The 26,257-nt window shown below is 31.7% G+C and overlaps 1 protein-coding gene across 10 annotated transcripts in view; it reads left to right on the top strand.

The window, feature by feature from the left end:
- Positions 1 to 26,257, top strand: part of LOC129965741 (latrophilin Cirl-like) — a 716,323-nt gene that overhangs the window by 572,957 nt on the left and 117,109 nt on the right. For all 10 annotated transcript variants that reach the window (XM_056079881.1, XM_056079880.1, XM_056079878.1 and 7 more), the window contains 2 exons: positions 9,177 to 9,335; positions 21,314 to 21,417. In XM_056079881.1, coding sequence (XP_055935856.1) covers positions 9,177 to 9,335; positions 21,314 to 21,417 — 263 coding nt within the window. The remainder of the gene's footprint in view (positions 1 to 9,176; positions 9,336 to 21,313; positions 21,418 to 26,257) is intronic.

The raw sequence follows: 26,257 nt of genomic DNA, 5'->3' as shown, positions 1-26,257 counted from the left end.
GACTGCGGTTGATTGAAATCTATGAAATAACTTTTTGCGAAGCTTACCTTGTTTAAACAAAGGAAACGGAAGCAGAGTTGTACATGGATTATGCTAAGTTGCGAAATGTTTCGATATTTTCTATAGTTTAATTTTTAATTTTTATCGGAACGTTTTACAGTTTTCCTACATTAGTGATGCTTTTTGTAAAATTATTTCGCTCAATGGAATTTTCTTTTATTATTTTCTTTTTCTTTTCTTTTTTAATTCTTTTTTTTTATTTCCATTATAATTTTTTGAATCTGTTTTATATTTCCCTTTTCTTTGATTATTTTCAAAGTCAGTATCAATGACGCTTTTTGTAATCTTTCTTTTGTAGGTTGACATCAATATAATGTGAGTCGGATTCATTTTTGCGTTTGGGTTCCTTGTGATTCTTAACCCAATCAACATTTTCTCTTTGAATAAAACCTCTGCAACATGTACTGATTGGCATCTCAGAGACATTATCTCTGTCGTGCCACTTTTCAACCATTCTTACTAGGGAGGGAAAAAAACCTGCTTTTGACACAAAAAAGCATTACCACCGTCAGAAAGAAAGAAAAATTGCCATAAAAATCCACCTTGTCTTTGACTTCATTCACATTAAGATATAATGGACATCCTCGTTCGCAGCTTCCATAGGAACAAAGTAATCGAGACTCGAGGCATTGTGCGCGAGAAGTAAATCGCGACATACGGCAGTAAAATCTTAAAACGCCTTAGATTTAGGGTTTAAAGGGAAAGCGTAAATCGTTCCGATAACGCGGCAGTTTATGGGGCATCTTCCTCAGGATGAGCAACAGATTTTGGGTTTAAGGAGCCCATCAATTTCGGAATTAAAACGAGTTTGAGTGACAGGATTCATAAATACAGAGTTTTTAAAGCGACGAGGTCGACCCCTAACTCGCTTCGGGGCTGTCACTAATAAAGGGCACGACGGAAGTTAAGTCCTTTAAATAAGAGGATGTTAAATTGAGAAGTTTATGAATGATGTCTGCAATGTAATAGAGGGTGCTTTATGTGCTCTGTAAGACTACCGTGCTTTTTTTTTTTTTTTTTTTGAAGCAGTTGTATTTTACAAGAATGAAACTCAGAATTTCATTTGCTTGATCACATTATTAATATTTTCTTAATAAGTGGGAGTGATTTTCCCAAAGATTTCTCGCAAGTTCCCTAATAAATTTAATTCTGTATATTCAAGGTCGATCTTTTTCATAATTATTTATTCTAATACAATTTTTCTTTTATCAGAGCGTTATTTAATATTTATCGTTCAATACCTACTCCGTTAAAACTGTTTTTTTAAAAGGTATTAATATTTTCTTTTTACTTATTTACAGCCGCATGAATTTTTCTGCAACAGAAATTTTGTTCATCATTAAAAGGAACAGATGAAAAGTTAAACTAAGAGCAACTAGATTAGAGTAATAAAATTAACCTGAGCATGGGCATTCTTAAAGAATAGATAAGGAAATAACTATTTTCAGGCGGTAAAAATCACGCGTTACGTTGAATATTTAAGAACCGATGCTAGCGTTAGAAAACCCTTTCTAATCTACTTAAAAGCATTGCAGAAAGTAAAATAAAAGAAGGGGTAAATAAGTTAAATTTCTCTTAGAGAGGAGTTAATAATGAAACTTGCGGCACATAAGACGCTGAATTAAATGTAGAATAAAAAAAAAAGCAGGGAACATATCCCGCTTTTAAACTCTGTATAAATACCTAATTTATATTCACTTCATGTAGAAGGCGCGGGCCAGCAAAAAATGAAGAAATATGCGTAATGTTGAAGATAAAAGACTTCAACAGCGACTCCTCTTTTACTAAAGGCACATAAAAATAAACAACAGTTGTTGCATTTTCTTCACTCCTTGCATTCTCAAGTGGAAGTAAGAAACCAAGAAAATAAATAAATAAGCAAGTAAACGCGAGTCTCGATGCGCATCGTATGATTTTGCTGTGGAGAACTGTTTCTAAAGTTATGATTAACGATTTGCTCTTTGTTGCCAGATACCGCCTACTGGTCGGGTGAATTTGCGTGTAGGGGTGACTGCGTTATAAACACCTACCTATAAAAAAAGAAAGCAAGAAATATGTGTTGGACTTATTGCTGTAATGGCGGTTGCGAAGCACCAACACTACTAAAAACTAGCGTTAAGCATTAGGTATATTTTTACTGTTACCTTTTCACTTTCTTTTTTTAAAGTTTCTGAACATGTTTGGAATAGAGAAAAAGCGGAAAATATATATTACAAGAAGAAGATATTTTTTTTCCAGCTTTATTTTTCAGAGCAGAAACTGTTTTTCAGTTAGAAAAAGAAGGAAGGAGGAGTTCCTTCAGAATCTGACACGCAATGGGGTTGGAATTCGAATTTTTTTCCTCTTTACTTCTTTTTCTATCACTTTGTACGTAGCGTGAGATCATCTTTCGCAAGAACCTGTAATCAAAAAGCAGGGAGTAGAAAGAAAGTTACAGTTATCCCCCAGAAAGTCTTGAATATGTTCAAAATATTTCTGTGATTATGTTTTCCCGTGGTTAATGGGTTGGTTGTTTTCCGTTATTTCTCTCGGAGGTATTCGTTTCTATCTTCCCTTATTTTTAAAGTTATTTTTTTTTCAAATGTGAATTTCTATAGATTTAAATAAATACAGATACACAGAGAAGGAAGAAAATAAATTAATTTAGGAGAGGAAGAAAGAAAATAATGGAATGGATTAGAAATTCTTAGTAATTTGTTCAACTGATAGAAAAAAAATCCCCAAGATGCTAAATTATACACTGAATTTATTTCGCTACTAAATAGTTTTAATTCATTGTAACTTGGGAAAAAATTATTGGATTCTTCTCCCGTTTCCATGGCATATTCACTGTTTGGAATTCACTGTTTTAGAGTTTCAACTCTTAAAGGGTTTACAGTTCCATTGCATTTAAGGGGAACACAATGCCGCTCAATGGAACAAGAATAAGAAAGAATTCAGTTTTATTTTCGAGGGCGAGTTTTTACAAAATAAATTATTATGTAAATCAGTTAAAAAATATGCCTTATATTAGATATACATTTTAGCATATGTTCATGCAATTCACTATGTTTGTATGAAATTTAATTAAACATTTATTTTTTTGTATTTAACTTCTATAGCAACAAAATTTTATTATAGTTATACCAAATTATACTTTTCGATTCAGCAATTTAAAAGTTGAATTTTCATGCTTTAAAATAATAAGTTTATAAAATTGACGCTATTTTATAATATCCTTTCTTGCCCTATAACATCCTTTGACATCTAATGAGGGGTCGCGGTAGCCTGGTGTAAGGCCTCAGTTTCGGAACGGTGGGTTTCAGGTTCGAGATCTGATTCTACCGAAGACCCGTCATGTAAGCTGATATGGTGCACGTTAAATCCGTCAGGGCCAAACATCCTCAGTTTGGTGTGGTGTGAAAGTTTGGAGAGAGGGTTGCCAGTTCAGGTATTGTCTTAATCATCAGATCGCGGTTCAAATATACGAGATCCGTCCCAAAGTAGCCCTTGTGTTGCTTTAAAAACGGGACGTTAATATAACTAAACTAAACTAAACCAAACTTGACATCTTATCATGTTTGGAAAGATATTGTAAGTTAAAAGGAGCAGTTCTTTTCGACCATACCTGTGCTTCCAGATTACCTATATGCATTTTTTATTTTTTTATTTTATGAATATAGCATTTGAACAATTTGTAAGCCTTCCTATAAAGTTTAAATTTTCAAAGACTGACATTAATTTAACTTGTAATGACGGACAGTAATTTACTGACATTAACATTATCGAAATAAACCTATCTGAAAATAAATAAATAAAATCCTAGTAACTGATTAGAGAAATGGTCGTTATAACTGCAACGGGATATTTATTTCCCGATCGGTTGGAAGATACTTTTCCACTGCCATTTCCTTTTCATCAATATCTGCTCCATTCCATTGATCCTAAAAATAGTCTTTATTTTTATGCCTCGCCGCTGCCCATCCAGGTAGTGACCAGGAAGAATGGTCTCCACTTTCTGTTGCCATTGTGTGTGCTAACCCTACAGTGGACAGGGGATTAGGCCTCCATTATCTCCTATCTTAAACCTTTTATCTTTTTCCTGTGTATTGAAAGATAGGACATTGAGTGCGTCTCTATCAAATTACTGATGAGAGAGTGCGCCGAGGTCTTTCTGCTGGGAATGGAGCCGAAAGAAAGTAATAATGCATTTAATGTTGTATCATATCGGGAATTATTGAAAGGAGTGTAAAAAGATGGGTTCGATACTGGATGGTGCCGCTTAGTATCTTATTTATGGAGTCCCGTCTGCGATACAAAATTGCTGTAGCATCGTAAGCTTGGCAGGTAAATGAGGGTAATTTTTTCTTCATTGTGCTTTCAGCAGTTGTGTTTTTTCTTGTTCGTAGGATTGAATTGGTTGTTGCATCCATCCTTTGTGGATATTTGAATGACTGATTAATATTTGTACATTTTTCCTTCTTCTAAGTACACTGTTGTTGAAGTATTAGACATTTGCAATTGCAATTAATATTGCTATGGAATATGAATATTTCATATTCTGAATATAATATTATCAATATGAATATTGCTATGATTCAAATTTTTATATGAAAGACATTTTTTTACTTATTTACATTTTTTCAACAATTTTAATACTATGTTCTGATTCTATTTTAATACTATGTTCTGAAATAATTTCTTTTAAAATATTTCACCTAAAAAAAACATCTAAATGAAAGCTTGAATTTTTTTTTTTTTTTTGATAGTCTGATCGGTAATATAAGTTACTGTGAATCAAGTTTTGAATAGTTTTTCATTTAAATGAATGCATCAGATTGATTCAGAATTGCCTGATATTTAAGAAACGACTTCAAATATACAAAGCATAGCACCAATTTGAATGAAAGCAGTGCACATAAAATCAAATCCTTCTTGTAAAATTTCAGTTTATATCAGACAAACACGAATTAATAGCTTTTTTTAATAGAATTTTTATGTGTATTTACAATTTCAAGCAATACATTTACGTTGCGCTTTAAAATTTAAAGGATTTATTTTATTTTCAAACAATTCTATGAATTATTTAGAATAATTTGGTTTTCATTTTTATTATAAACAAAGGAATTCATTTTCTTAGTCAAATATAACAAAAAAGTAATTTCTAATGAATAAACTAAAACGAATTCTTTTCTAAATACTTAAATGAAAAAAAAATGATTGGATTATGGAAAATCGCAGATATATTTCTGATCTGCTTATCTTGTTTTACATATTATCGACATATTCAATATGTATGCTTTAGAATATAATTAATTTCACATCTGTACATTTTTTGTTAACTCTTGAGAAGTGAAATAAAATATTTGAAACAGAGTAATAAAAATAAAATTTCCACTTATAATGAAATATTTCTCTAAAGCTTCATGAAGCCAGGCTTTAACTGAAATATGCTGTCTTCAATGGAAAACATATTTCAAGGGAATATCGAAATATTTTTCATCGAGCCAAATCCTTCCATCGATATTATATCGATAAAGCGAAACGATAAAACTGTATACCCATCAGTGCTGTCTTCTTCTCTTCAATTCATTAATCTTTTTTCGGTGGAACCAAACCATTAACAAAAATATCCGCGTAATTGGGAGAAAAATACATTTGTCGCATCATTTATTAAACCCTAATGTCATTTCAACATTTGCACCGCTTTTATTGTTGAAAAGAGAGGCGGCTCTCGGCCGTTTTTCGTAATGATATTTCGCTTACCTAATAGCATATGCGTTGAGACCTCGTAATGAATTCCGAAATTCGATTTTCTCACTGAAATATTATCATTGTATTAGAATTCGTTATCGATTCGGTTATTTTAATTCGATAATACAAGTATGTAGCGCCCATCGGTAAAAGAGTAGATCACTCTGGTGTCGTAATAAAATTACAGGATATTTGAAAAAGTGTCTTTCTATTCACTTATCTATTGTGTCACTCTTCGTCAAAACACTCTTTGTAAATGAAATTTTGTTGCATTTTGCCTCGAATGGAGGAGTAAATTTGTTAAATTATTAACATCTCGTTGTTATGTATGTCAGCTTAAATATCGAATTTGAAAACTCGAGAGTTTTACAATAAACTTGATCTCAGTGAAGAATTGGTATAAGCATTTAATGTGGACTCTGATACGTTATTTTAGATATTGCGGCTAGCTCTGAGGAGGTAGATCTACTCTGGTCAAGACACTTTTAACTATTCCTGTATTAGGGTGTTTTTTTCCCTATTATGTTGGCTGAAACCTCAGCAACATAACGATTTTGTTCCTCATATAGTTATCTAATTAACCGCTGGTAGACTTATTTTAATTCAAAACATATTTTCTTATGATCTTTCAAATCATATTCATGCTAAGATTTCTGTCATTTTTACTTCCTCTGATACAAGCACTTTATACAAAGAAAAAGCATTGTAATCTTCAAAAATTCAATCTCGAGAGCACGATAACTGATAACGCTTCGAAATGTGCTATATAAGTCAAGTTTGTATATTTCGATCAAATTTTTAAGGAAATCGCTTTCTGTCCGGCTGCTCGAGTATTCGCCATCTACAAAACATAAAGAGCTAGATAGGTAAAAATTAGTACACAAGTTTAGCATATGAAATGAAAAATCGTACCAATTTTGAACCAAATCTACCCATGGACTGATCTTTTGTCTGTCTGTACTTTCGCATGCATATAAATAACTCAAAAACGAAATGATCCAAATAAATTAAATTTATTATATGATCTTGTGACTACAATTACAGTTTTATGACAAATTTAATTTTAGTCTGTCGGAAGTAAATCATCCACAATGCATTCTCGATTTTCCGGTATTTGTGTAGTATCCGCATATTAATGATTAATAGTCTCCTCCACCTTCTAAAAAAATTTCAAGACCACATGCTGGATTCTCGCCGAAGATCAATAGTTCCTAACTATTCGCCAGCATCATGCCATTCATGCACAACTACCAACTTTTTTCCTTATGCGATGAAACACACATTTTTCTTCTAAAATAAAAATAAATATGAGCATTCCTTGTGTTCACCGCTTTGCCTAAAATCATAATTTTATTGCAGAAAGGCGAAGATAACATTCATTAAAGAACATGCGAGAATTTTTTTTGGGAGACTACTCCCATTGGTTAATTCATTAGAGAGTATACGATAATTTTTTTTGGGGGAGACTACTCCCATTGGTTAATTCATTGGAGAGTATGCGATAATTTTTTTTGAGAGACTACTGCCACTGGTTAATTCATTAAAGATAATGTGAGAAATTTTTTGGGGGAATCCTCCCATTGGTTAATTCATTAGAGAGTATGCAAGAATTTTTTTTTTTTTTTTTTTTTTTTTTGGGAGACTACTGTCACTGGTTAATTTATTAAAGATCATGCGAGAAATTTTTTGGGAGACTTCTCCCATTGGTTATTTCATTAGAGAGTAAGCGAGAATTTTTTTGAGGTGACTACTGCCACTGATTAATTCATTACATAGCATGCGAGAATTTTTTTAAGGAGACTTCTCCCATTGGTTAATTATCTGAATGCAAATTCTATATTGAGCGAAACGCAACGTAAATCCTGTTTTTATATTTTACTGATAATTGTCGATACTTGATCTGAATCTGGCCAATGCAGAAAATAACACATATCTAACAAACTTTACGCGATGGCATAAATAATATAAATAAATACCGTCTTTAACTCAGATGATTTATGACCTGTCTTTTTGATTTATGATTCTGTTCATTGAATTTAAAAGGTTAGGAACAGACAAGGCATAAAACTGCTTAGAACAATTGATTTCCCTTAACTGAAAGAAATAAAGATTATTTGCGAAAACGAGATAAAAATCTCCCTGCAAGTTCTGACATTTATGCATAAGTTGCAAGAGTTACAAACTTGGAGATCAGAGCTGAGACAAAGGCTTTATCGGCGATCATAGGCACTGACGCGATAATACCACCCCAGGAAAGATTACTTTATTAGCTTTTAATTGCAATCACCGTGGCTTTATTTGTCACTGCATAGGCCACTCTTTTTCAACAGAAATCTTTTCTCCGCCTCTTTTCTTTCCCTTTCATTATCGCTTGTTTTGTACAAAGATTATAGTGCTAGATTGAAACACATGTATTGCCACTTTCTTTACATGAATAAAGTAACTTTTGTCCTTTTTCTGTGATGGTTTAGTTAATGAAGTTTGTCTCGAAGGCGTACGTAATGAATAGAGTGTTACAATACGTTTAAATACAAATTACGTCTATGAATTTTATTATGCACTGTAATTTCTTTGTTGCTTTGTTTTTTAAATTGTTTTAAGTTTATCATTAATGCTTTTGAAGGTGCGTGAGTTGAAAGAATCAAAACTATCAAAAATGAATTTGATGCAAATAAAGAAATAAAAAGTGTTTCTCTTTTAATATAATTTAATATCCAATATACAAATGTTTTTTTTATTTTTTTATTGAAACTTTCGAGTTATTTTCGTTTGTTTATTGATATGGCTCCGTTGAATAAAGTGTTTTAGATCTTTAATTTAGATCGGAAGAATTAATTTGTTAATTAAGAAAAACTACTGAATAGGTCATAGGTAATAAGTGCTCCGGTGAGTAGGAATAATTACTGAGTAGATAATTGAACTGATTACCAACAGGTACCTTTGGATTAGAAAAAACTTTTTTTAAACTCCGTCAAAGTAAAAATAAAGCACGATGAATGTAAATTTCTTATGCAGGATTTTAAAAGATAAATATTTCTTTATTCAAATCATACGATACATTGTTGATTCAAATCGCATCTTTTTTTCTATAACTGTTTTTTAGTTTAAAACATTTTTCCCATAGTAAAAATACCCATTTTTATGTATATATTTGCTTTTCTAAATATTTATTGACATTTGTTTTCAAAATGTGCATTATGTGCAATTTAAAAAGCGAGGGTTATATATATATATATATGTGTGTGTGTGTGGTAATGCTTGTCGACGACAATATAAAAAAATATTTTATATTCTTCTTCGCAATTCCTCATCCCTAAAACTCGATTTCATTTACGATTTTCGAGTATGATTTGATCTTATGGTTTCCGTTTATTTCTTAACAGAGCCATCGACCGTCCACTTGTCTCGTTGGAGTCCAGATAATCGCGAAGATGACCCACAAGCCACCATGTCCTGTTTCCCTACAGAGGCCCGCGGCCTCTTTTGGAACTGGACTCGAGCAGGACATGTAGCTCTGCACAGGTGTCCCGGTGGCGGTACTGGTGAGTACTTTCCTCTCTTCTTCTAATACAGATTGATTTGATATTCAGAATGTAAAGCTATTCATAGTAATAAAGTAGTTTATGACAGCTTATTTAATATTATTGAACACTGGTATATAATTACGAAACAATTTCGTTTCCGTGATTTAATTGTGCACTAAAATTGCTTCAAAATCATTGATAAATAACTATGCTTCTGTAAATTATTTTTTTCCTGTGTTCGTACTAATATATACTACTTTAAATATTATTCATAAAAAATATAAAATTATTATCTATCTAAATATCCCGTTAATTCAATATTGTTAAATATATTGAAGTGATATTTTAATTAGAGCATTATTATTTTAGAGCATGTAATACGAAAGAGCGATTGACCTTCGACATCATAGAAACGAATGTATTCACTGAAGAAAGAAAGATTTCTGAACAGAGAGCCGATCGCAGAGAAATAATAGGGTTATTATAAATACGACTGGTTCTTACATCTCTTAACTTATAAAATAATGTTACTGAAATAATTAAGTAACTTATGAGAATATATACATGATATCATAAGGAATTTTCTAGAAAAATTCTATTTCCTAATAGATAGGGCTATAATTCTTGCATTTTCATGTTCATCACTAACTTAAATGCCAAATGTTCGCCAAGATTGGAGATCATTAATCTAGTTTTCACTGTAATCTTTAAAGCGATTAGGCTAACAAAGCAAAGAAATGGTTAAAAACCTATTGGTAATAATAAATTTGATATCATTTCGTATCTTTATAATGGTTAATTGACAGTCGCCTTTCTCGTGATGGGCGAACTACATGTAGGACCTCGGTGGTTTATCAGCAGATACTCAACTGCAGCATTAAATGGCGAGTCAAAATTTGAAGACGGAGTTTGTCTTACTTGACTACTGTTCAGAGTATATGAGATCTGTACAACATAAATTTGTGAATTTATTTAAATTAATTTAATTTAGTTATCGAATAAATAATTAAATAAATTTTGCATACGGCAATTTGAAGAAAAGAAAGAAGACAATGTAGTTTGCGATATTATAGTTTACTAACTACTCTTTCAAGAGTAGAACAAAACTTTAGGAATGATTTTATTACATTTGATGTACTAGAATATATTGCCTTTATATATTAGGGGAGTATAAATACTCGCATTCATTGCGATACAAATACTCACATTAAACAGTACGTGTGACAATATTTCAGCCATTGAATCTCAATAGGAAATACTTTTAAAATCAGTTATATAATCGTGGTTAAACTTCAAAGCAAGTATTATTAAAGGCTTTTCGAATTCACAGGAATTCATTAAGTTATATTCTGACATATATTACAAATCCGAAAGAACCTAAATATTTAAAATCAAACCACTGTCATTTCAAGGTGACAATTGATGGAAGTTGTTTGAAAGTTTCAATGTTGTTGATTTTTATCCGAGATAGTGGAAAATGATAATATTTTCCATAAATTGACATGCTGTGAATACAATGAACTTTAGTTTAAGAGCCATTTGTAAAATTTTAAGCTTGCATGGAAATAATTTTACATTCTGTTGTATAAATTCCATTTCATTTGAATGAAAAGATATTTCTGACAATTAAATTAATTTATCGGAGGATTTTTGTAAATGTTTGAGAGGCTAAATATTAGGATTTTATGAAACGTTAGGATAATTGTGTATAGTCCTATAGAATTAAATTTGATAAAATTGCCAGGAGTATTATATAGACCTGATGTTCCTTATTTGACCAAGCTGTTGCACTTCGGAAAAAAAATCTTTTATAAAATTATGGAACTATTGTTATTGCTAAATGGGCGTTGAGAACATTTGTTTTCATTTCTTGGGGTGAGCATTATTTAATTGTAGTTGCATGGTTGGGTAATATTCAGTCATTATGTAACTTTTCTATGACTATAGTATGTAGCGTTTCTTTCATAAATTAAATAATACTAAATCGTTTACGTACAGAATTATATTTTTTAAAAGTAACGGCATAGTTATTATTAATTAAATACTGTAGGTTTGCTTCAGCATTAGAGGAGTTAAATGAAAATGCAATTATTTTTTAGCCGATTTTCTATTTATTAAATTAATTTATTTCACTTGGCTTCTTTCATGTTTGCAAAGATGGAGTTGTGTAATCAAATACTCACTGATGCTGTATGTTTTTAAAATGTTATGTATTTATTTATTTTCGATGAAAATAAAATATTTAAATATTTTTAGAAAATAATCAATCAATAGGTTATTTTGATTATATACGCTGGTTGATGATGAATTTATGAAAAATTAATTTTGAGACTCCGTTGTATTTATAATATTGAATATAAATGAGAATCAAAAAATAGGAAATAATTAAAATTAAAAAGTAAAACGGTTTCTACTTTTTAATGCATTTTTAAGAGTTGTTTTTAGAAACTGTAGAGTTTTATTTGTATAAATAAAATTATTGTTGAATTTATTCTATAAACATTGAAAATATCAAAATAAATATGGTGATTTATTTTAGACTTCTTTCCTTTTATTTCTTATCTCAACAGATTACGATATATTTGTCCCTTGATGTAGTATGCGCATCCTCCCGGTCCGCCACCTTCCATGGATTGTATGGTGTAATCAACGCTTATTCACTGTTGAAACATTTAACCTCTGTCATCCCTTTAAAGCCTGACTTTACACAAACTCTTTACATGGGCACTTCATCTACAGACTCAGATATATTGCATCCGTTCTCCAAGTCGAGGTTATTAGTGTTAAAGTCACTGGCTAAAATGGAAATGCGTGTTTATCAAAACCCGTCGCCCATTGTTCCCGACGCCCATGTTTAGCTTATAAGAATATGGAAATGCTTTATTCAAAAGGGGGCTTGGTCCTAAAATTCATCTCAACGCCGTGCTTTCAGGGTTGCGGCAATATGCACTCAGTGTTTCGCTTTATCCAATTACTGTCTGTGCCTGGACCCTAGAAAAGGGGGTGGGCCTAAGGTAGGAGGGGTGGTGCAGAATGCTTTGAGTTAGGATTCTCTCTGTAGTAATATCGCACCGCAGTTGGGTGTGCTGTCAGGAATAATAATTCCGGCATGGTGAGTTATGTATTTCGTGAATTTTAAGTAGATCGGAATTATATGTGTGCCGGATAATGCCTTTCCCGGATTTATCCGTCTTTTGAAAGAGGACTGTTGCAGGAGGAACGGCCGCAGTGGCGATCATTTAAGCTTGTAATTCGCTTGTAAAGATGAGGGAAATTTGCGATTCAAAATGTATCGGTGTCAGAGTTTACAGGCTATAGGGAATTTATAGGCAACGATTTGGGGGGGGTGCATCAGTCGTCGCCTGAGATGTCTTCATATGTGATTTTCATTGAGATTTACATTGTGAGTTGTATTGGATAGCTGATTTATAGTTTTAGTATCGCGCGTAATTAGATTTTTCGTGGGACTAAGAATATATTACTTTATTTGACTGTGACACGAAGTATTTCGATTTTTAATGAAGTTTAGCTAAATGACTTGTTTACGTTCAGGAATTTAATGAAAGGCCATTTACTCTTTGCTAGAGGAATTTAGAGACGGTTTAATCTTTTACTTAACTGATTTTTATAAGATCTTGAAATAAATTTAAATACCTTTTATTTTACGAAAAAAAGTTATTTTTCTTTAATTTTAAAGATTTAAATTGTAATGAGATAAAAATATAAAGGATGGCATGATATTACTTGCAAAAAATTTATTAAAATGCTTGGACAGTGATATATAATTCAGTTACATTTTTGAGGCAATACATTGCAAGATTCCGTTGTGAACAAATAAAATTTTATATTGCTCTACAGAATCGATTAAGTTTTGAACAAGGGAAATTTGTATATTTTTCTGTTTTGACATGTAGATTGAGTAAAAAATTCTGATCAGGTGTGTCTTTCGGAAAATTGGATTTCAACAATTCCATTTATAAAGTGACCGTAAAGCAATTTATTTTATGGGGAGTTCTCAAATTTGCCATCAGCAATACATTTCCCAAGAGTGTAATAGTGAATTCATATAAAGCTATAAACTAATGTGTAAAATACACTTGGTTTCAGGCCTTTCCTTCTACTGTGCTAATAAAGCCAGTGCTTTCCCCACTTCTCTCACGAAGTTTAATTCGTTTCTGGCCACCAGTGTTATTAGTTCCTTCAGGGCGAGGCACCCTTCTTGTTTATATTAGAGGTGGTAGATCTTTCATGTTGACCGCCGAACTGCCATTCTTCGCAGAAAGAAATGAAAAGCCCTCTTCCCACCCCTCCTCTGTGTCATTTCCATTTGTGATTAGATGGGGGTGGCAATTCCCCAAGCCCCCAACTATCACCTGGGGCCCACTAAAATAGGGACACCACGGGGAAATTACTGTAATTGCTTTCAAAAGCTACCAACCGATTGGTGTATGCTTGCTTCCAGGTCTCTTGGGTGGGAGGTCTGAGTAGCAGGGGAGTGAATGTGTGCATAAATAATGATTTTATAGCCCCTTAAAAAAACGTCTGCAGTATTTACAGTGTAATGTTAGAACAATAAAATGCCTTGTTTGTGGTGCTACTACCGAATGATACCTGCCGTTTTCATGTTCTTCTATTGATTCGTCCAGAGGTTAAGGCACATGCCATTCTCTCTATTTCGGAAATTGAATTTCGCGATAGAAGCTAATACTGAAAGTGTTTTAAATGGCGGTGCCCAGTGATGCTTCATGGTGATGTGAGTTTGCCACGCATGATGCAATTCGCGTTGATCGCGTTGATTTGATCTTGTCGGCAGGAGCCTTTTTTATATTCATTTTATTTTTTCATGTTTACTCTTCTGGGAGGTCCTTGTGTAGGCGTTTCCTTCTGTTAGGTATTGGAGAATCAATTTTGGCTCGGCATTGGGGAATGATGGTAAAATATCAGGCCTTTGAAATCAAGTAGGATAATTATTGTGAAAGAGCAATTTAATTGAAAAAGCTGTTGCATTGGGTATTTTTAAAATTATCTGAAAATAATTTTATTTCGAATTTAGTAATTAGAATACAAAGAAAACAAATAGCTTCTGTTTTTGGCATCTGATAGTAATTGTTATCCATTAAAGTTATAATTTTACGACTTTTTTTTATTTTTATATATTTATATGTATATTTTTTATTTTCATGGAAGAACAAATCAACACCCTGCCTTATAATTTGAACAAATGTTCTGTTTTATAAAACATTAGCATATTCGATGGATTAGTGGTTTTATATTTGTAGATTATTCTTTAAAACCTTCAAAAGAATTATTAAAATCATAAAATATTCTTCAACGTATGTACTGTAATCAATGTCTAGGACGTTCAATTGAGTTAACAAAGTTATTTCTCATGAATTGCGCAATTCAAGATTTTTTTTGATAGTTAAAATTGAAAAATATAAGAAGTAATCAATATATTTATTTATATATATTTTATATTTATTTATTTATATATTTATTTATTTTTATATTTTTCTTCTCCGACATGATACTCTATATGCGAAAATAGATAGGAAAAACTAAACAACTTCCGTTAACTATAACTGGAGATTTTGCATTAGCACTAATAGTACCAAGTGGATAAATTTTCGATAATCATTTTATATTACCTATTTAATTACATTGATATTTACAAACTTTGTTAACAGGATTGATTTTTCACTATAGTTCCAAAATAGTCTTATAAAACCATTTAATGTTTTTTGAAAGTCTAGTAAATTCAGATTAAAGATGCTTCGAAATACTTGCCCTCCTATATGTGGGGCTGCACTCACAATAATGTAGAAGGAATCAAAAACTGCATTTATAGTAACCCCTAATTTGAGAGATTTAGGTGAAATTTGGTACATACTGTTAGTCTCAAATACATGTGCATGACCCAGGAGGTGTTTATTTCAGAAAAATAAGGTGAGAGGGGAAAAAAAAAATGCCTCTAAGGGGCGGAAGTCAAAGTCAAGGCATAATGGAAATTTCCGAAAATACGATTATCTTATCGTATATCAACCCTTGAGGGAGTTAAATCATACGAAGGACTAGTCTCGTGATCCCGATATTAACAATACCTGTTTTTAATAAATATTTATGTAAGGTAATCTTTTCATAAATATATAATTTTTTTCAAGTTTTTAAATTTTGGGGCATTATTTTGTATCAACAATATCATTAAAGTGGATGTATTCGAATCGAAGTTGCCTTGAATCAGTTTCCAAATAAATATATTATGCTCTCCATCCTCCGCATAAATATTGTTGATCTTATGCACGGTCATGAATACAATTTGATAACCTTACACAAGATCATGAATGCAAGTTTTTGACCTTGTGCAAGGTCATTATGTACTATGTAATATATTGAAGAAAGCGTAATATATATTTTTGAAGTCCTTTTTGTTGATGATTGAAACCAAAATATGACACAGAACTACGATATTAGTTATTAGTTAATTCATACCAAATTTAATTTATCTAATTTATTGAATTTTTAATTATAGCGTTTAAATGCGTGCTAATTTGCAGATAGATAGTCAGTTAATCTCTTGATGGATGCTAAAACTGTATACCAAATTTTATATATCCTGCTCTTTGCCTCTTACAGTTATCTTGTTCGCCTCCCTTCGGACAGGCAGACAAATTTTTAATTTTTCCATGCAAATTGCATTCAAAATTTGATAGAAATCTTCAAATTTAATGTGAAGATCACATATAAAATTGTATCCATCTAGTTCAAAGCATTTTTTAGGAATCGTGTTCACTGACAGACAAAAAAACCATATTTGCATTTTTCATACTCAGGTAGATTTGTATCGTGACGATTTCAAACTCTTTTTTGAATTTTTTTGACGAAATACTGTACTTTGTGTACGAGAAAGTAAGAAAAAAAAATATTCAAGGCAAAGAATATTATAAATTTAAAAACAAACAGACAAAAAAAAAAAAAACATTTCCAAATATTACGTTGCTGTCTATTTCTTTTTGTCGAACATAGAAAGATGAAAGAAAATGAATAAAAAGTTCGAAGTTCAGAGAGAGCAGATCATGTCATTTTAAGTCAATGCCACAAACAAGCGTCTCTCTTCGTTAGCGACGAAAAAGTGGAGAGCGAAGAAAAGTATTGAGTTCGTTTCACTATTCCGAGGGTGTTTGTGGCGAAAAGCAACGATAATGACTGCGTTTGCCTGGGGGAGTTGAAACTTCACTGTTGAGCTTTGAAGTCGACTTCGAAAAACTCCAAATTAGAGGAAAACAGAAAAAGAAAAACGCGAGCTTCGAAACTTTACACAAATACAATTAATCGGTACCTCTGATGAGTTGTGGAATACTAAAAGTTTTTTTTTCTTCTTCTTTTCTCTTCTTGTTTTATTTAGTCGGTTTGTTACAGTAAGAATATGCATTTGTGTTTCTTTAAATGATCCAAGCACTAAATCTTTGTTAATTCTTTTTTTGAGAATTATTTGATTTGTGACTTAATTTGGTCATTATTTTTTTTTTCGTGCAGGTTAATAAAAAATAGTTTTAATGAAAATATTTAATTCTTCTAAAATGGTGGAAATAATGCTGACAATGTTTTCTTGAAATATAAATTTTATAGCAACTTTATAAAGAAATGCAATATGCCTTTGGACGATATTTCATCTATAACTGATATATTATTTGGTAATTTTATTATTATTTTAATTCGAATTCGTATAATAATAGACTTGCCATTTCAACTGCTACCAACATTTTTTGAATGAAATATTTTGTATATGTTTTAATATTCACTTTCATTATTGCTATAAGCATTTAATTCTGCTTATAATCGGCTTATTTTGAATGACGAGTTACTATTTTCCATTTTAGTTTTCAGAATTATCTAACATTTGTCCTAAATTTCAATTCAAAGTGAATGCACTCGTATAATAGGACTGACAAACCCTATATTCGCAAATATACATATCCATAGGTTGTCAATTCTTTGATTCAAGTCCATAATCCTACAGATCAATCCTTAGTACTCTATTTCATACATCCAGCCGTTTCGTTTTTGAATTATTGTGATCACATGGAAATGGACCGAAGAACAGAAGTTTCCTGTAAACGAATTTCGTCCAAAATTTAGTATTTACGAAATTTCATCTTTATAGGTCAATGAGATTTTGAGTTATTGTTTCAGGAGACAAACGATTTATTTTCCGAGCTCTGAGAGGCAAGAAGAGTAGTTAATTGCTTGGTCGATGTTTTTTGTCGAATGAAATACTTTTTTTTTCTATATTTCACAAATAAGAAAGGAAAAAAAAAAACGCCTTCAATTATGCAAAATGACAGTTTTTTTTTTTTTGGATTATCGTATATTATTAGCCGATATTCTATGGTATATTAGAGATATTTATAGATTCTACTTTCTTTTTTCCTACGTTTAGTTTAGTTGTATTAAGTCCTGATTTAAATCAACACTAGGGCTATTTTGGGACGGACCTCATAATTTTTAACTACCGTCAGATGACGAGGGCGATACTTGAACTGGCACCCCCTCTCCAAGCTTCGACACTACACCAGTTGGAGGACGTTTAGCCCCGACGGATTTTACGTGTTCCAGACCCGCTTACACGACGGTTCTTCGGTGGAATCCGGTCTCAAACCTGAGTCCCTCCGGTTCCGAAGCCGACATCTTACCAGCAGGCCGCCACGGTCCTTGTTTCTTCATAAAGTTATTTTAAATATAGGCGATTTCTTTTTAATTTATTACATGTAAAATACGGATGAAAATATTGATGTATGAGTGAATCCAAAGCATCACGGCTACGGTATTATACTGAAAATTAAGATTAACACCTTCATAACAAGAACAGGAAGGAAACCTTAAAATTTAGAGTAAAATGTTAACGCAAGCAGGCAGCTGTTACATTCCAGGTAAGCAACCTTATATTAAATGACTTTCTCGAAACAGAAATCACCCATCTGAAAAACTTTTTTTCACTGACTGTTTGAGCATACTAACGAACCGTCTCTTAATGGAAAGAAGACCGTACATAATCCTCTCCCATAAAGCGTCCAAGCTCGCTTTCTCAGGTTAAAAATAGAGCCAACCACTAATTCTCGCTGGCGAAATCCTTGGGCCTTGTTAAGAGAGGCAGAGATAAATATCACTTCATTAGAAGGCTATACGTTACATGTAAACACGAGTCATCTTACTGAACCGGGCCCCTGACTCGATTATGCAAATGCGCGATCCTCGGGTTAAGGTTCCCGTGCACCTGATACTCTCTCTGTTTATACGTCTCAAAAACGTCAGGACTGTAAACAATCTGGCATCAAGCTTGCAATTTACCCACCGCCACCGTCCTAACAAGCCTTCAGGCTTGGGTGCTACCTGGCATTCTAATGAATTCATGAGGCTTGCCCATGGATTGCAGCTAGCGCCGGAAATGTTATGGGCTCTCTTTTTTCTCTCCCCAAAACGTGATTTGGAGCGGAGAATCCTGCTGTTGGGAGATTTTCGTTAAGTAATGTTAACCACGTTTTATTTATTCATTTACGCATGAAGACGGCTGTATATCTTGGTGTACTATCGTTTGGAGTGGGGGCAGTCATGGGCTGGATTAGACTTTTTTTTGTCTGGGTTTTGGATGGTGGGAAATGATAGTGCTTCTGCAACTTGGTGTTTATTACTTAGAATGTGGTTTGCTGTATTCTATCCTTTATTTTTTATTTATTTGCAGGCTTCCTTGTAGTATTTCGCGTATCTACTCCCGTATTAATAATGTTATAATTTATGTTTTTCAAATTTAGTGGTCTTATTTCATTTGAATAAAATCGTGTTTAACAAATTAAGATTAATCAATATATTGACAAGTCGATTTTTGCGAAATAATCATATATTCAATATTTTTATCCATTGTTATCTTTATAAAGCCATCTATTTTTTTTTTTTACTTTTTAGGGGACGTTATATTGATTTTTACATTTTCATAATTAACATTTTAACTGTAATTTGGAACTTTAAATGTTTTTTTTTAAATTCTAAATTTGGCAAAATCATCTTACTACAAATCTCAAAAATTAAAATCTATTATATATATATACATATATATAATATTGTTCATATTTGGTATAGTTCCTCACGATGTTCATTATTTTTTTTTTATGAATTTTGAAAAAAAATTGAAAATTACATTTCTTTTAATAGTCAAATCCAGTATTTAAAGAGTAGTTATGCAGCCTTATTTCTTAGTTGAAGATCTGTTTGATGTATTTATTAGATTTTTAATAAATTATTTTATGAATTTTGAAACAAAACGGACGGTTTCACTTTATAACTCTTTTTAGAGGAACATACTCATTTTTTTTTTCACTTCCGGGGGGGGGGGACCGTTTTCCAACTAATATATTTTTGTTTCATGATAGATATTCAATCTGTTTTATTCAAAAATTCAAATCGTTTATAACATTTTTTTTCAAAAAGGAAATCTTGCAAAACTTAGCCACATATCACAAACCAAGAAATTTTATTATTTTTGTTTATTTTAAGCAATTTTTGAGGAAATATTTAACATTTTGGAATGATTTGGGATTTATTCAACTATTTGATGATTTAAATTTTATTTTTGGATATATTATGACAACCTACTATGATTTATATTGTAATAATTTTTTAAAAAGTTACAAATAATGCAATAATTTTTTTACATGTTACAAATAAATACGCTTTAAAGCCTCACATATAATATATATATTTTTTTTAAATGCTTTCTTTTCTTAGCTTTCACGTTATTATGAACAACATATTTTGATGGTCTGAAATATTCAGATTCCATTGATGGCTATGAGGAAATACGTTTGTTACGTTTAATGTGATTAACTACTTATTATTAATAATAGGAAGTAAAAGTTATTAATCAATTTATCACAATGACTGGTTATTAGAAAATGTTCCCATAGGGCTGTTATCTTATTAATAATACCTAATATCTGAATGTCATAGATTGTTATAGAAAATGACATGCAATTGGGCAGAGTGTTTAAGAATTACAAATAATTAATTGTACGCATTTTATGTATTAATTTATAATAATAATAACATTTTATGTAAACAAAGGGGGTCCAGATCTCCACGAACGCACAAACAGAATGAATCAATAGAAATGGATCGAAATAAATTATAATTCACTAACAGATAAAAATACAATACCTGATATAAAATGAAAAAGATATCGGACGAAAATAGCTGAAATATCGGGAACTGGTTCGTGAGAAGAGAATATAATTAATAACCATAAATATAAAATGATAAAAATGACAGATTTTATAGCTCATTGACCTATGTTATAAATCAGAATTTAAAAATGCAATAAAACTTGAATATACGCTCCACAATTAATTTTTATCCGTGTTTAGGTCGTAGTATTCCAGTCGTTATGATTTATCCGAAAGCCTTCGGATGGGCGGAGTCACATTTTGTGGTTATTCGTGCTTAGTTGTATTCACATACTGAAAAATCGGTCACTTTAAATATTAAAAAAATGTTAGTTAAACCAAGACAGTTGTTGGGATTTATGTGTCCAATAATTACACAGTGAAAAGCGGCGCGAATAGTTTGAAGTTCGTTACAAACCTCGCTGCACGATTATATTACGGATAATTAGTGGTTATTATTTGTAATAGCCATTTAATTATATTGATCCTTGCATATAGGAAAAACTGTAATGTATCAACAGCAGAGAGGTGTCAGTTTGTATCATTTTGCGAAATTATTAAGTTGTTAGAAACTGATTTCCAACTAAACGAAAAAAGAAGAGTTATTGTTTTAGTAACCTTTTTAATTGTGCAGTTAAATTGTTTAATCGGTTGTTGTTAAAATCGACAGTCGTTTTTCTTATTGTTACCATTTCGACGTTTTTTTCTTCTTTTATTATATGTCTTCTTCTTCTTCTTCTTTTTTTTAAATAACTTTCTTACCAATTTTACCATTTTTATTTTTAGGAAGAGTGAAATGGCGTTGTGACGCAGTTACTGTCCAGTGGGTACCGGAATCACCTGATTTCAGTGACTGTAGCTCCCAGTGGGTTGAAAACATAAAATACAGAGTAAGTAACAGCGTATTCAATTTCTATATTGTTTCATTTAAATCAGAGATTTTTAAATTCTGAATACTACACCCTAATTAAAATATCAAAGAAACATGTGAATGATGTGAAATTCTCACTTCTTACAATTTTTATGATATTTGAAAAAAAAATTAAAAATTCATCTTTTTTGGAACATTTTATTAAAATTGTTGCGTTCTTTTTTCACTCTCCAAAACTCAAGAAAGTTATTAAGAAAAAAAAAGTTTTTGCATCTTGTAAATAATCAACAGTAATCAATTTTATAATTTATTGATTGATTATTTTAATTTGAATACATCTCATTTTATTTTGCGTAGATGAAAGTCTTATATATTTTTTTAAAATGTACGTTTTAGCTTTAGGTATAAAGTGTATCGGATAAATAAAAGGTGCGAAAATACGGGAGAAAAAAAAACATTTTCTTCCTAAAAATAATATTTGCAGAAAGAAAAAGAAATGAAGAGGCTTTCATTTACTTAAATCTACTTGTATATATAGGCTTTTTTTTTCAAAATATTGTAATTCAGGTTTAAAGAATAGAAACATATTTTTCTTCTTCGGTACGATTGTTAAAAACTTCTTCTTCTGTGTACTTCTACAATTGTAAAAAAAAAAAAAAAAAAAAAAAAACAAGCGAGGAAAATCACTTGGGATGGAAATAATTTAAATTGTAAGCTTAATTTATTTTTATTCTTCGATTTATTAATATTCTAGAAATAAGATTCGACCAAAATAATTTAAAAGAAAAGAATTTTGCCTTTGTAAAATTAGAATTAGTTCTCGCTATAAGATTCACAATTGTCCGCTTATATTACCTTCAAATTATAATAAAGAAGCCTTTTTTTTGTCTGAAATCGCTTAATTCAATGCACCTTTCAGGTGAATTTCCGGAATTGCTTTAATCTTTTCCCGAAAAAAAAAATCCCATTTTTAAAAGAAAAAAAAAAAAAATGTTTTTAATTCCTCATTTTTTTTCCCCTCTTCCTTTTTTTCCAGGAGCATCGAGTAGGTATTTTCTTCTTTCTTTGTACTTTTTTTTAAGACTTAAGATATGAATATCAAGAATAAGGTTCTACTAGAAATAATAAAAAAAATGTTGAAATTGCACGTGCATACAATTTAATATTTGAAAATGTATTCTCAAAGGGAAGTCATTTTGTGCTGATTCTCCCCCCCCCCCTTTTACCTTTCATTTCCTAATCTGATAAAACTGTTCAGTCCGCGATAAATTTAATTCATCCCTTTTCAAGACGATTAAATTGTTTTCTTTCTTTGGGAAACGGTAATGTTTATCTTTTCGATTATTGATTATTTTTACCTTTTTTACTTCGAACTTCTTCCTCCTCCGTTATCTTCTCAGCTCTATACAGGAGATAAAAATCTTTTACCCACCCTGTCAACTCTGTTCAGACGATTTTTTTTTTTATTTCTCGGCGTAATTTTTAGAGAAAATAAATTAAAATAAAAAGCGGCGGTGGGAGCCTAGGTGCCTTAAAAGTTAAAACGATTCGGCAACTGAGCGTTTATGATGATGGCTTGGATTTTTTTTCCGTTTTGTTTTCCATTTTCTATCTATTTAAATTTGTTTATTATTCCCTTTTTCCTCTGGGCCTCTTTGTGTAATAAGGGCTTTCTTTTCCTTTCATAAAAAGGAAGAACGGAAAGGAAAAAACATTAAAGGGAAATTCTCGTGATACCGGGGGGATATATCTCCGATTTTCATTTGTGTATATCTTCTCATTGAAAAGTTAGTGTTATCTTCTTCGATGGTTCCGCTCAAGTTCGCATTTTTAAAATATCTTTTTTTCCCCCTTCTTTTCTGCAATGAAAGGGTCTTTGTATTTCTACGAATTAGGCAAATGGAGATTTGAATTGGTAATTTAAAAGGAAACAATGCATTATTTAATAATAAGTTCTATCTATTCTGTTCAAGATAATTTAATTAGTAATTTTTTCCAATTTTTTTTTAAAAAGCAAATTAATTTTTGCTGGTTTTAAGATGTCGCAAGATATCTTCGAGACTAACACAACAGCAACAATTTCAAAACGTTGACACTCACTTCTATCTTATTGTACTTTATCTAGAATTATTACATTAATAACATCGTAACATCATTGTAAAATGGAAATTATATTTATATTGTTAAGAAAGCCATCCGATTGGTATAAAGTGCAAGAAATCTGACACGTTGGGTAATGTTAAAAGAGCACAAATAACAACTAAAAAAAACTGTTAAAATACATGCAAGAACTATAATTGTTCTCATTAGCAACATAAGGAGATAGCAAATCTTTAAATAGAAAGGCAAAAAAGTTATACAGCTCTGCTTGAAAAAAATGAGGTGCTCATTCTGCTACTCCAAAGAGAGATTCAATGTCTCGTGTGATCGCCTCACTTTATCTTGTCTCCCGACAAGGCATGACGTCGCACATAATTTTTCGAAAGAATATTATCATCTCGGTTCTAAATGAAAATATGGACAGAACTCTTGGACTTTTCATAACCTTCATTTTAATCGCCAAATCCGCCAAATGTGAATCAAAATCGGAGGGAGGAATCATCCACTTGGCATTCATTTAGAAAATCTGTACATCTGTTTTTCCAGTGATATGACTAATATTGTAGGAAAACTGTAGTTCGTAACAATGTTTTTGCCGTCGTTTGACTCATTGTAAGATAACGTTGCTCTTAAAATATGATGGTGACCAATCAGTTCCACGTTTGTGAAATAGCAAAGAATTATGAATGTTGATTTAGTGTTATCTCCATCATCTGATCTACACATCATTAAGAGTTCTTCATCTTCTATTTTAATAACCCTTAAAATCAGAAATTTACACTTAAAAAATAAGGATCGCGGATTAAAAATAAGAATTACTACTACGTATTTGCGTATGCTAAAAATTTTAATTGCTCTAAAGTTCCTAATTTTGATATTCTGATGGAGATATTCTTTTTTTCTTCAATTTATTAAATTTTATACAAAAATGCTACAAAATATAAAGAAGAAGAAGGCTACAGAAGAAGATGCACAGAAGCATAAATGTTACAGGAGGTGAAAAGTAAAAAACACTTTTCATTTTGAGTTTATCACATTATTATAAGTTTGTTTTTGTTTAATGCGTAAATATTATGTTTCTTATTTAACTTGCATAAAAAATTTCTAAACCTTATTACTTTCTTACTTATTACGTATTAAAAGAAACAATTTGGGCATTTTGGCAGGAGACATCATTTAGGTTGTAACTGACGACATACTATAAAGCTCAGAGCAATGCTAATTCATAGAAAAAGGATTACAAACAAATGAACCTACGCCATATTAGTGATTACCCACACATTATTGGAGTTCTGAAACTTCAGCTAATCACGTTAGATTAACGACTGCAATTTCTGTTGGAAATTGCTTATCAGTGTGGAGTGCTTGAATAATTTTTTGGCTATAATTAAAAATATCATAAATTTGGTTTACTTTGAGTTTCACAGTTTTCTTTTTTCTTTCCCGTTCTTCTTAAACACGAAATGTTGTATGATGATTAACTGCATTAAAGTTTCTCACCATAATGAATTTGTCTACTGATGGAAAGCACTATTGCTCTTATCCGTTAATTTAAAGCGGAATGAACTAATTCCATTAACTATTTTGACGTGGAAATCAAAAGCTGTACCGGGGCCTTAAAGAAACTTATTGGCAGATGATGAAGTACCATCGACATATCAACTCTACATTTTCCAAACTTTTACACTTCACTTCTGAGAGTAGTTTGGATTTCATGACCTACCAGAAAGTTTTATTCTGTTAATCTCCTGTAGAAGCCGGTCTCTTTCGAAGCCACTCTGTTATCAAATGCTGTGGGGCACAGAATTAGCCCAGAAGAAATTCTGTGGAATTACTTAAAAGAGAATTTCTTCCCATGCTTAAATCGATCGAAGTCTTTTTTACTAACCGATTTCTTTCCAAAATTTTATTGCCCATTGATAAATTATTTTCTTTGTTTTGTTCCTCTACCTTCAGAAACTTAAAATACATGTTTCGAGCCGGCGCGAATTAGAAGTATCTGTTGGCGCTTCTTTCATAAAGAATGATAGAAGGATGACTCAAATGTCCAACCACGAAATATCCAAAAAAATGCCTTCCAGCCAACCACCTATGAATTTACGACGCCTGTTTTCGGAGATAAATGTTATAGGATTTGTTTCGCACCTTCCAACATGCACGTTCGATAATATCGATTCAGAAAGTGGCAAAAAGCAAAATCGATAACTCGCCTACCGATATTACTCCACCCCCTGCCCCTCTTTTCCTTTAGTATCCCTTCCCTAGTCCGTCCAAATGACACTTACAAGATTTTATGACTTTCTAGTACTATCCCGAGTTTAGGATATTCCCTGGATTTTTTACCCCCTACTATTTTATATATCCCACCCTCCCATTTCTCGGTGCCCCCAGGGGAAAAGGCGCCCCCCTACGAAGTAATCATCAACGGGGGCACGTGCCCCCATCCACTCTTCCAGTCATAACATCGTCGTCAGAATTCGTTCTTTTGTGCGAATATTGGAAAGTACTTCAAAACAGCTTTGGTCGCCCGAAAGGAAATTACTATTCTGAAGAGGCTAGAAGTAAGGATTTTTTTTTTCATTTTTTTTTATTTTATCTCCCCCCCCCTTCCTTCACCCCACATTCTCCGATTTGTCCTCCCCCACTTTTCTTTCAACTCGAAATGCTCGAGCAATGCTTTGCTGTGTGAAAAGAGCGCAATTTCTACCATTTTTTTTATTTTATTTTTCGGTCCGACACATAGAACATCATGTAATACT

This window comes from Argiope bruennichi, chromosome 4, assembly GCF_947563725.1.
Source record: "Argiope bruennichi chromosome 4, qqArgBrue1.1, whole genome shotgun sequence".
NCBI lineage: Eukaryota > Metazoa > Arthropoda > Arachnida > Araneae > Araneidae > Argiope > Argiope bruennichi.
Note: the sequence above shows the minus strand (reverse complement) of the source record. Positions and strands in the feature narration are given on the sequence as shown.